Here is a 12,763-nt window from a genome sequence, read left to right on the forward strand (position 1 = left end):
TCCAAGATACTGTTTCTTTTAAAAAAAAAAAAAAAAATCACAAAACCTGGAAAATTTTATTTTAAAAAAATTAAAAATGAAAAAAAAAAGAGTCAAATCCCAGCTGTATTTGTATTAATTGTGTAATCTTGTACAAGTCACTCTCTGAGCTTTGGTGTCCCTGTTTATAAAAGCGATAGAATACTGTTTTTGAGTGACATCTGAAAGATAGCAGAGTAGGAAGCTCCAGGCCCTCCTTTCCCCCATGGAATCTGTGAAAGGAAATTAAATTTTGGGACGCCAAACTCATTTAGCGAAAGGGAAATGTCAAACTGGGAATTGGGTCATGCAAACCTGCCTCTCCCTTTTGGCTCCTCAATAAGATGGCTACAAGATGAAAAGCTACATGCCTCCCCCATATTTTGCCCACAAGGAAATTCCTAGTGAGTTGTTAAAATGTCACCATGGCAATGAAAATTGATAGCTTATCTTTACAGGTGCAGTCACCCTCGGCACACTAGACATAAACGCACGTCTGAGTGTTCCCCTGCCCCATTTTGTCTGTTATCTTATGTAAAATGCATATTCCCCACATTTTTCCTCTGCCTCTTTTATGTCATCTTATTAATGCAGATTCCCTGAGCCAGACAAAGGCATGAATGACTATTTTTTCCCTACCCTCCTCTTACGTGAAAATTGTGTACTTCTCAATATACCACACTTTCTCCTTTAAATTTGGAGCCCGCAAAATCATCTTCGGAGATAGGCACAGACCTGTCTCCCGAGTGCATCCTTAACTTTGGCAAATAAATCCCCCAAAATGATTAAGACTTGTCATTTTTCTCAATTGACATCTGGTAACCATGAAGGGATCCTGAGTGAAAGTGGCCCAGCCTGCAGTAGCTCACCTCTCAGTGCTTGGCACCGGCTTGGGTACCTTATAGCCCAAACTGAGAGGACAATTTGCCAAAGTCCAGGACCCTTTCCTCCAGGGATCTCTGATCTTTCAACATTTTCCAGTTGGGGGTCTGAGGTTTATTTGTTGTTAAAAACAAAACAAAACAACAACAACAAAGATTCCTTTTTTTGTAGGCGTTTCCACTCTCTTCCATCAAGGAAGGCGAGCCTGTCTGCTTCTGCATCTGCAAAAAGCAATCTTCAGCTGGGGCCCCCAACACTAGGTAAGAAACTGGTTTGGGATTCTGTCTTGCAAATTCTTTTAAATGACTAGAATTAGCACTAACAATCAGCTGGTGTTAATTTCCTACTTACACTTAGAGCACTCAGAAATTTGTGTGATCATTGTTAGTTTTGCTTGTTTTGTTTTTCTGTCGTGTGTGTGTGTGTGTGTGTGTGTGTGTGTGTGTGTGTGTGTGTATGTATGTTTTTGTCCTTTCCCCTATCGGATTTGACCAATTCTGAACCTTCAAGTTCATGAGTGTGAAATTCTCCACTCTGAAGAAACAGAACATGTTGCTCCCCTCAGCCCTTTGGGGCATTCTCAGGCGACTGAGAATCACGTGAGGGTGTCTAGGAGAAATGCTCCCTAAGACGTGCAGCAGCTCTAAATAGATTTCCCCCTCAGAAGAGCATACTTAGGGTCTAATCTCAGCCAGGAGGTGCATATAAGGAACTGACCCCTCCCAAACTTTGAGCCCCTGACACATTATGCCAGGTAGCCATGACATGGGTGGACCAAATTGGTTCAGGGCGTAATGGCCCTGTGAAAAGCTAGGTCTGCAAGCAGCACATTTTGGTCCAACACACATCCCCACTTCATCAAATCCAAAGGGGAACTCCAAATTATGGAGAACAAGGCCTCTAAGACCCCAACAGCTGCAGAACATAAAGTTCCCCCTTTAGAAACTCCAGCAGGGTATATGCAAAATACTTACGGTGAATCATCATGCAAATATTTAACCAAGCAGACCACTCTAACTAAGCAGATTCTAAGTTACAATGGCCTAAATGGGGATCTTTTGAGATGTCCAAATCAGTGTACCTGTGAACCAGGATGGAAAACGCAGACACAAAAACTGAACAACCAGAAAGGGAGAGCTATTTTTAGTGGTAGCTGCAAAGTAGCAAAAGGGGGGAAGACCACTGTCATGCGTGTCTCTGTGAAGAGACCACCAAACAGGCTTTGTGTGAGCAACAAGGCTGTTTATTTCACCTGGGTGTGGGTGGGCTGAGTCCAAAAAAGGAGTCAGCAAAGGGAGTTAGGGGTGGGGCTGTTTTATAGGATTTGGGTAGGTAGTGGAAAATTAGTAAAAGGGGGTTGTTCTCTTGTGGGCAGGGGCTGGGGTCACAAGGTGCTTAGTGGGGGAGCGTCTGAGCCAGGAGAAGGAATTTCACAAGGTAATGTCATCAGTTAAGGCAGGAACTGGCCATTTTCACTTCTTTTGTGATTCTTCAGTTGCTTCAGGCCATCTAGATGTATATGTGTAGGCTTGGGCTCAGAGGCCTGACATTTCTGTCTTCTTACATTAATAAGAAAAACAAAACAAGATAGTGGTGAACTGTTGGGGTGGCAAAAATTTTTGGGGGTGATATAGAGAGATAATGGGCGATGTTTCTCAGGGCTGCTTTGAGCAGGATTAGGGGCAGTATAGGAACATAGAGTGGGAGAGATTAAGCTGAAGGAAGATTCTGTGGTAAGGGGTGATATTGTGGGGTCGTTAGAAGGAACATTTGTCATATAGAATGATGATGGCCTGGATACGGTTTTGTATGAATTGAGAACTAAACAGAAGACACAAGGTCTGAATAAGAGAAGGAGAAAAACAGGTATTAAAGGACTAAGAATTGGGAGGACCCAGGACATCTAATTAGAGAGTGCCTAAGGAGGTTCAGCATGATTATTTGCTTGGTTGGTGAGTTTTTGGACTCTATCTTGAGTTTTTTATGTTGTCATATACCAAGTCAGATTGATTTAGGTAAAAACAACATTCTTCATTTAAAAATTAAATATAGAGTCCCCCTTTTTTTAGCAGTGAGTAAGTTGAAGCCTTGGTGATTTTGGAGGAAAGAGAAATGCAAAGCCAGCAGTTGTTTGTTAAAGAAGTATTAGAAACGGCTAGGAGAGAGTGAAATTGATAGTGTGGTGGAGATAGTTGGGGAGAGATAGAGGGTGGCATAAGAATGGGAATGAGAATAAGAGTGAGCATAAAAGTAAAGAATAGGACTTCATCAGGGTGAAAGTATTGGAGTGTACCTTGCCACTGAAGATCTTTTATCCACTTCAAGAGAGACTTAAGGGTGGAGGTTTGAGGTAAAACCGGGAGATATCAGTTATGATGGTTTGGAGGAAAAGTGTAAACTGGCAGTGTAAACAAGGGCAGGGCATTTATGAGTAGTTGAGAATGGTGAATAGGAGTATGACTAGACAGAAGACAGTAGGGATGACAAGTTTTTGTGGCACAGTCCAAGTTGGGCTGGTGTGTGGAATGAGACTGGGGCCTAATAAAAAGAGCGTCCATACGGGAGCTCAAATGGGCTGTACCCTGTAGCATCCTGAGGACAGGCCCGAATTCTGAGAAGGGCAAGTGGTAAAAGTATTGTCCAGTCCTTTTTAAGTTGGAGGCTGAGCTTGGTGAGGTGTGTATTTAAAAAACCGTGTTACCTTTCCTGAAGATTGAGGATGGTAAGGGGTATGAAGTTTCCACTGAATACCCAGAGCCTGAGAAACTGCTTGGGTAATTTGACTAATAAAGGCTGGTCTGTTATTGGACTATATAGGGGTGGGAAGGCCAAACCAAGAAATTTTGTCTGACAGTAGGGAAGAAATGACCGCGGTGGCCTTCTCCAACCCTGTGGGAAAGGCCTCTACCCATCCAGTGAAAGCGTCTACCCAGACCAAGAGGTATTTTAGTTTCCTGACTTGGGGCATGTGAGTAAAGTCAATTTGCCAGTCCTGGGCAAATCCCCGAGCTTGATGTGTAGGGAAGGGAGGGGGCCTGAACAATCCCTGAGGAGTAGATTCTACTACTATTACTACTATTACTACTACTATTCTACTACTGCTCTTCTAAGCAGATGGAACACTGAGAAGTGATTTCCTTGAGGACAGATTTCCACGATGGAAAGGAAATGAGAGGTTCCAAGAGGTGGGCTAGCGACTTGTAACCTACATGGAAGAGGTTATGAAATGACGACAGAATAGAATGGGCCTGTGAGGCTGGAAGGAGAATTTTCCTTGGTCCAAGAACCATTTGCCTTATGTGGGAAGAGATTGATAGGTGGAAGTTTCAGTGGGGAAGTAGGTGGGAGTGACTGATGAAAAGGAGAAAAACTGGCAGTGAGGGACAGAAGTTGGAACCTAGCTGCTTTTCTAGTTATCTTGTTAGCATAAGCATTGCCTTGAGCGATGGGATCTGATGCCTTTTGATGGCCCTTGCAGTGAATGACCCTAGGTTTTTTGAAAGTAGAGCAGCTTTAAGAAGAGTTTTTATTAAGGAGGCATTAATTATGGAGGACCTTTGTATAGTGAGGAAATTTTTTTCTGCCCTTATAACAGCATGGTGGTGCAGGATATGGAAGGCATATTTAAAGTCAGTATAAATATTGATGCATAGTCCCTTTGCAAAAGTGAGGGCCTGAGTTAAGGCAATGAGTTTGGCTTGCTGAGAGGTAGTGGAGGGGGGCAGAGTAGTAGCCTGAAGGATAGATGTGGAAGACACTATAGCTTAGCCTGCCTTTGCCGGTGATTGGCGATTAGGCCTGGTGGAACTGTCATCAATAAACCAAGTGTGATCAGAGTGAAGAACAGGAAAGAAAGAAATATGGGGAAATGGAGTGAATGCCAGGTGGATCAGAGAGATACAGTCATGGGGTCAGATATGGTATCAGGAATAATGTGAGAGGCCAGATTGAAGTCCAGGCCAGGAACAATGGTAACTGGGAGACTCAACAAAGAGTGAGTACAGCTGAAGGAGCCAGGGGGCAGAAAGTATATGCATCAAGTGTGAGGAGGAAAATAGATTTTGAAAGTTATGGGAACTGTAGAGAGTAAGTGGAGCATAGCTTGTGATTTTGAGGGCCTCTAAAAGTATTAAAGCGGCAGCAATGAGGTGTGGCTGTAGCCTAGGAATAGTCAGGGAAGCAGATAATTTAGTTAAAATGTCTCGGCTTAATAAGGGAAGTGGGCAGGTGGGGATAACTAAAAAAGAGTGCATAAAAGAATGTTGTCCAAGTTGGCAACAGAGTTGGGGAGTTTTAAGGGGTTTAGAAGCCTGGCCATGAATACCCACAACAGTTACGGAGGCGAGGGAAACAGACCCTTGAAAAGAAGGTAAAGTGGAGTGAGTAGCCTCTGTATTGATTAAGAAGATGGACTTACCCTCTGCTTTAAGAGTTACCCAAAGTGTCTGTGATGGTCCAGGAGGCTTCCGAGGCGATTAGGCAGCGTCAGTCTTCAGCTGCTAAGCTGAGAAGATCTGGGAAGGAGTCAGTCAGAGAGCCTTGGGCCAGAGTTCCAGGGGATCTGGGAGGGGCTGCCAGGCAAGTTGGACAGTCCGATTTCCAGTGGGGTCCTGCATAGATGGGGCACAGCTTAGGAGGAATCCCAGGCTGTGGGCATTCCTTGGCCCAGTGGCCAGATTTCTGGCACTTGAAGCAAGATCCTGAGGGAGGCGGTCCTGGAGGAATGCCTGGCCGCTGCGGTTCAGGCGTTTTGAAGTTTTTGTGTGCTGGAGATGTGGCTAGGGTTTCTCTCACAGTGGAGGCAAGTAATTGCAACTCAGAAATACGTTGCTACTTGGCTGCCTCTACTCCATTATTGTACACCTTGAAGGTGAGGTTAATTAAGTCCTGTTGTGGAGTTTGAGGGCCAGAATCTAATTTTTGGAGCTTTTTCTAATGTCGGGAGCAGGTTGGGTAATAAAATGCATATTGAGAATAAGACGGTCTTCTGGCCCTTCTGGGTCTAGGGTGGTAAAGCATCTAAGGGTTGTTGCCAAATGGGCCATGAACTGGGCTGGGTTTTTATATTTAATGAAAAAGAGCCTAACCGCTAACTGATTTGGGAGAAGTTGGATAAAGAAAAAGGAGCATTAACCTTGGCTATGCCTTCAGCTCCAGCCACCTCTTTAAGAGGAAATTGTTGGGCAGGTGGGGGAGGGCTAGTCGCAGAACGAAACTGTAAGCTGGACCAGGTGTGAGGAGTGGAGGTAATAAAAGGATTATAGGGTGGGGGAGCGGAGGGTGAGGAAGAATTGGGACCTGGCTCAGCGTGGTGAGAAGCAGCCTGGGGAGGAGGGGAGAGGTCAGATGAGTCCGTAGAAAAGGAGGATTCAAAGGACTCAGAACTTTGGGTGGATACTGAAGGAACCGGAGAGAAAGAAGAAAGATTTGGGACAAGTTGCATTGGGAGCAGAGACTAAGAAGGGATCAATGTGTAAAAGAATGCCTGGACGTCAGGCACCTCAGACCCATTTGCCCATTTTTCGACAAAAATCATCCAAGTCTTGTAAAATGGAGAAATCAAAAGTGCCATTTTCTGGCTATTTAGAACCATTATCGAGTTTGTATTGGGGCCAAGTGCTGTTGCAGAAGAAAATAAGACACTTAGGTTTTAGGTCAGGTGAGAGTTGAAGAGATTTTAAGTTTTTTGAGAACACAGTCTAAGGGATAAGAAGAGGGAATGGAGGGTGGAAGGTTGCTCATAGTGAAGAAGGCAAGCCCAGAGAAAAGAAAGGGTAGAGACACGGAGAAGGGGGGTGGTGAGCAGCCCTGGGCTGCAATGTGGGTGAGCAGCCAAAGCAGGCGTCCCTGCAATTGACTTGCTACCAAGGGAATGTGGGTGAATGACCAAGGCAGGCATCCCTGCGGTGATCAGACACCAATGGAGTGTGGGTGAATAATCAGGCAGGCGTCCCTGCAGTGATTAAACACCAAGGGAAGAGTATCTTCCCAAGTCCGTGACCAGCGCCGGAGTTTTGGGTCCACAGATAAAATGTGTCTCCTTTGTCTCTACTAGAGAGGAAAAAGAACTGGAATTGGAAGGACAGGGAGATTGAAGGGTAGCAAGAGAGGCTGGAGAAGAGAGTGAAAAGATCGCTTACCTGATTTGAAATTGGTGAGATGTTCCTTGGGCTGGTTGGTCTGAGGACCCGAGGTCGTAGGTGGATCTCCTCATGGAGTGAGGGTGAGGACAGGGGACTGGTCTCCCAAAGGAGTCCCGCTGACTCGGGTCTTCGGCACCAAATTTCACGCACGTCCATGTGAAGAGACCACCAAACAGGCTTTGTGTGAGCAACAAGGCTGTTTATTTCACCTGGGTGCAGGAGGGCTGAGTCTAAAAAAGGAGTCAGCAAAAGGGAGTTGGGGTGGGGCTGTTTTATAGGATTTGGGTAGGTAGTGGAAAATTACAGTCAAAGGGGGTTGTTCTCTTGCGGGCAAGGGCTGGGGTCACAAGGTGCTTAGTTGGGGAGCGTCTGAGCCAGGAGAAGGAATTTCACAAGGTAATGTCATCAGTTAAAGCAGGAACCGACCATTTTCACTTCTTTTGTGATTCTTCAGTTGCTTCAGGTTATCTGGATGTATATATATATGCAGGCTTGGCCTTGGAGGCCTGACAACTACCTCATCTCCCCACAGGAGGCCAACAAACAACTTAGAAATGCTAATCAAGAACTCTCTAATCTCGAATCTCTCTTAAAGAAATCCTCAGAATTCCTTACTTCCCCCTTGGCACCTTCCTCTATACCCCTGACCTATCTGAACTTCCTGGACCAGATCTGTCCCCTGCTTCTACTGCATGTCTAACACTTGCTCAACAGAAGGCAGTTCGGAGTCTGGCTGCAAAGACCCCACCCCCTCATGATTCCCTGACAGCTCCAATGGCAACATCTCATCTGGAAGATGTGGAAAAGGGGGACCCTGCAGGGACATCTCTCATGATCACCCTATTTTGGGAACAACTGCTAACAGGTAGGGCAACCCTGGTGATTGTCTACCAACACCCTGGTCAAAGGCTGAATTCTGAGGCATAAAGAATTTCCTGACCCCCATAAAGATCCAATTGGGTTTGAGAATTTGAGTTCATTGTCAGAACTTATGACCCAGGTCATTCAGACTTTTATCAGCTAGTCCACATGTTGGTCTCAGAAGCTAAAGCTAAGGAATGGCTGGGAAAAGCACAATGGTCAGACCCTATAGCAGATTTGACCCCTGAAGGCCCAATACAGCCACAACAACCAGTCCCCCAAAATCCAGAAGACAGGCACAAAGATGTGCAGGAATGAAAAAACACCCTATTAAATATCATTCTTTCAGTGTTCCAAAGGGTTGTGGATTGGAATAAAATCCAACAACGCCACTGGAACCCAAATGAATTAGTTTTAGATTATTTAACACATTCTGATAAAACTTTAAAACAATATTGTGGGATGTCAGCTGATTGCTTTGAAAACAATAAAAATGATACATTATTAAATGCAAATTTCTTAACGGACTAGATGATGATTTAGCCACCCTTGTAAAATGCAAATTGGACCACAGCCAGAACTAATGAACTAGTTAGCTGACCAATTATCCCGCAATATGATAAAACAAGGAAAAACAGAAGATTGCCCAAATTATGCATTTACAGCTAAAGCAATTAACTTCTCAAGCCTCTCAGCCCCAGAAAGATTTTAAGCTCCCTCTGTCTGAGGACTCTTCCCTCGTAGTCTGTTACAACTGTAAATGACCAAGACACCTTAAGAGAGATTGCCTTAGGCTGAAATGAAAGAAAAGGCAGAATGCAACTCAGGAAGACAAGGGGTGCTCCAAGGAAATACAGGGGTTTCACCTCTCCAAATATTCTACCCTGACAAACCAATTGGGAGCGATTAATATAATAATAAACCATGAGTTTACAACTGCCTTAACTGACATAGGTGTGACTATCTCTGATAAATCCTGTAATCACCTAGCCTTGTTTCCACATGAATAGACTCTCCCTTAGCTGAGAAAGCCAGAGGAACTCCATTTGGCTCCTTCATTTACAGGACATCAAGGACTCCTTACCTCACCCTCTTCCTCAAGGGGTTAACTTGTGTAAGCTGACTCTCAACATATCAAAGAGTCCAATTAACTGATAACGTACTGAAGCAAGCAATGTACAAAGTTCCCAGGATTTTGCTTAAAAGATAACACCATAAAGCCTTGAGTTTGTGTCCGGCAGAGTCCCCATATATAACATCTTATAAAAGATTTAGAGCCCCTGCACCTGGAACTGTTTGCTTCTCTGTAACCATTTGTCTTTTTAACTTTTTGCATGTTTTTACTTCTGTAGAATTGTTGCAACTGAGCTCCCCCTCCCCTTCCTAAACCGAAGTATAAAAGAAAATCGAGCCCCTTCCTTGGGGCCAAGAGAATTTCGAGTCACTGGCTAATAAAGGACTCCTAAATTTGTCTCAAAGTGTGGTGTTTCTCTAACTTGCTCGGGTACAACAATCTCACCTTATTTAGAAACCCCATTCCTCAGAGTAATGAAAGAATTAACATGGTGAGTGTGTCTAATAAAATGATCTCATGTTTTAAGTCCAAACCCATACCTTAGGGTTCATCAGGTTCCACTACCCTGTCGCAGGCTCTAAGTGTGACACACTCAGTAGGTCCCATATGTTTCTAATATGCGCTGGGGCTCCTGTCAATCTTTTGGGCCGTGATCTCAACATCCATAATGCCCATATCTCTTTTTCATCAAAAGGTGAAACTGTTTTAGAATTGGAGCCAGGAGACCAAAAATACTAAATTTTAAAATGTCCTGATAATGTACAATTTAGTACTGGTAATGTTAAAACGTCATCTTGTGACCAGGAAAATAAAATGGAGACAGAGAAGGAAATATTACGGAAGAAGAAAGAACATTGGAATACAGAGCAGAAAACAGTAAAACTCCTTTTAGCTTCCCCAATCTTCCTGTTAACACCAGAAGTGGAGCACTTGCTCAAGGATGTGTCTTCCTGCTTATAGTCTCACTCAAATACAGATACAGAGAAAGTATTCTCAGCCATTCCAGTAAAGGTAGAGATAAACCCAAAGAAACCCCTATCCAACCTTAAACACTATCCTCTGCAAAAGGAACCCATATATGGAATTGCTCCTATCATAGAAGATTATCTGAGAAATGATATATGAATAATATATCATTTGAGAAATAATGATAATCTGAGATTATCATTATTCCCTGCACAATCCCCTGAAACAGCCCTATATTCCCTGTAAAGAAACCAAGCGGGAGAGGATGGAAATTTGTGCAGGACTTGAGGGCAATAAACAATATCATAATTCCCAGGCACCCAGTAGTCCCCAACCCACAAACCCTTCTATCACCTATATCCATTACCAGTCAGTATTTCTCAGTTGTGGATCTCTATAGTGCCTTCTTTAGTATTCCTGTAGAACCAGGCAGCCAATATTTGTTTGCCTTTATTTGGAAAGAACGGCAATATACGTGGACTGTAATGCCCCAAAGGTAAACAGAAAGTCCCACTTACTGTTCCCAAATATTAGAAGCTGATTTAGAGGATTAAATATTTTCCCAGGGCTCAGCATTCATCTACTCTCCTTTGTTCAGACACACTCTCTTCCTCTCAGGAAGATAGTCTATATTTACTCAAACAGCCACCAAGGGACACAAATGTCTAAAGACAAACTTCAGCTATGCTTACCTCAAGTTAAGTATTTGGGACATATTATCTCAGCCAAAGGACTGAGTATTAACCCTGATAAGAGTGAGGAATTTTAGTTTTCCCAATGCCTGCCACTAAGAAACAACTTAAGAGTTTTGGGGGCCTGGCGGGCTATTGTAGAAACTGGATACCAAATTTCTCCCTTATGGCTCAACTTCAGTGTGCATACCTAAAAAATGAACAACCTGATCCCATCATGTGGACTCCAGAGGGACAATCAGCTGTACAACAAATAAAGGAAATTCCAATTAATGCCCCGGCCTTAGGGCACCCAAACTACAAATTGCCTTTCTCCCTTTTCATACACAAAGTTGGAGGTACTGCATCCGGAGTACTGACCCAGAAACATGGTGATCATCAGAGACCTATAGGCTATTATAGCCAACAGCTGGACCCTGTGGCTCGAGGGCTGCCTCCTTGTATGACAGCAATAGCAGCCACGGCCTTGCTGTGTACAAAGTTCCCAGGATTTTGCTCAAAAGATAACACCATCTCAAAGTCTGTTGAAGAAATAATTATGGGTTCCCCCTTACCATTTTTGTGCCACATTCTCTTGAGACCCTTCTAAACTCTCATCATATACAACATCTGTCTGTCAACTGGTTAGCCTCTTAGGAAATTTTGCTTTTATCATCTCCCAATATTACTATTTCCTGCTGTAATAATCTTAATCTGGCCCCTCTCTTGCCAGGCCCTTCTGACAAAACCCCTCATGACTGTGTTCTAATGACTGACTGACTTCTCACCCCCAGGACAGACCTACAAGAGATGCCACTGGATAATGCTGAGATAGAATGGTATACAGATGGGTCTTATTTAAGAGGAGAGGATGGAAATTTTATAGCAGGATATGCTGTGGTTTCCTTACTAGAGGTAATTGAAGTCAATCATCTCCCCCAAGCCAGATCAGCTCAAGTGACCAAATTGGTTGCCCTGACCAAAGCTTGTCAATTGGCAAAAGACAAGGCTGCAGACATTTACACTGACAGCCACTATGCTTTTGGGGGTTGCTCATGACTGGGATGCTATGGAAAGAGAGAGGATATTTAACCCCCTCAGGGTAACCCATAAAAAATGGACAAGTATCAGAGCTGTTAGAAGGTGTTCTAAAACCAAAAAGCTTGGTAATTATAAAAATCCCAGGTCACTCAAAATTAGACACCACAGAAAGTCAGGGTAACCAATTCGCTGACGCCACAGCTAAAAAAGCAGCATTCAAGCCATCACCCCTAAGTTGGAAAATGGCCATAAAACCCAAAATACTTAAATACATGTTGAAAGAAACCCAGTGCATAGCTCCTACAAAAGAGAAATCTACTTGGAAACAGGCAGGGGGATACTTGACTCCCAAAACTGAAATATGATGTGGACCTAATTATTCCATTCTAAGAAGCCCATTATTCCAAGAGAATGTCAAGTGTCCCTTATGAAATATGTTCATAATCTAACCTATTGGAATCCAGATAAAGTAATATCCTGGTATAAACAGTATTACTGGAAACCATCCTTTATAGTGGCACAAAAAGTTTACTCTCATTCGGGTACCGTGGCTCACGCCTGTAATCCCAGCACTTTGGGAGGCCCAGGGAGGTGGATCACCTGAGGTCAGGAGTTCAAGACCAGCCTGGCTAACATGGCAAAACCCTGTATCTACTGAAAATACAAAAATTAGCCGGGGATGGTGGTGTGCACCTGTAATCCTGCTACTTGGGAGGCTGAGGCAGAAGAATCACCTGAACCCGGGAGGAAGAGGTTGCAGTGAGCTGAGATTGCACCATTGCACTCTAGCCTCGGCAACAAGAGCGAAACTCCATCTCAAAAAACCAAACAAACAAAAAAGTTTACTCTCATGTGTTATTTGTCCCAAACATAACCCAGGAAAACCCCTCCATGGAGTCCAGGGTCATTTTCCCCTTCCGGCTGACCTTTTGAGGTATGATAGCTTGATTTTATCCAGCTGCCATCATCTCAAGGTTACAAGTATGTTTTAGTAATGGTCTGCATGTTATACCATTGGGTTGAAGCTTTTCCCTGCAGGCAAGCAACAGCCATGACAGTTGGAAAAATCCTACTAAAAAAAATTGTCCCACTGTGGGGAGTCCTCT

At 43.8% G+C, this 12,763-nt stretch overlaps 1 protein-coding gene across 5 annotated transcripts in view; it reads right to left on the bottom strand.

Annotated features, from left to right (window-relative positions):
• Positions 1 to 12,763, bottom strand: part of LOC123571103 (embryonic stem cell-related gene protein-like) — a 98,754-nt gene that overhangs the window by 62,716 nt on the left and 23,275 nt on the right. For 2 of the 5 annotated variants that reach the window (XM_065538403.2, XM_074030141.1), the window contains 3 exons: positions 7,041 to 7,273; positions 5,318 to 5,510; positions 2,322 to 2,459 (listed from right to left, as the gene is read on the bottom strand). In XM_065538403.2, the coding sequence (XP_065394475.1) occupies positions 5,430 to 5,510; positions 7,041 to 7,273 (314 nt within the window). In that variant the 3' untranslated portion in view covers positions 2,322 to 2,459; positions 5,318 to 5,429. Of the gene's footprint in view, positions 1 to 2,318; positions 2,460 to 5,317; positions 5,511 to 7,040; positions 7,274 to 12,763 lie in introns of those variants that run through there. The other 3 variants (XM_065538405.2, XR_010584347.2, XM_065538404.2) reach the window with 2 other exon arrangements.

Source organism: Macaca fascicularis, chromosome X (assembly GCF_037993035.2).
Source record: "Macaca fascicularis isolate 582-1 chromosome X, T2T-MFA8v1.1".
In the NCBI taxonomy this organism is placed as follows: domain Eukaryota; kingdom Metazoa; phylum Chordata; class Mammalia; order Primates; family Cercopithecidae; genus Macaca; species Macaca fascicularis.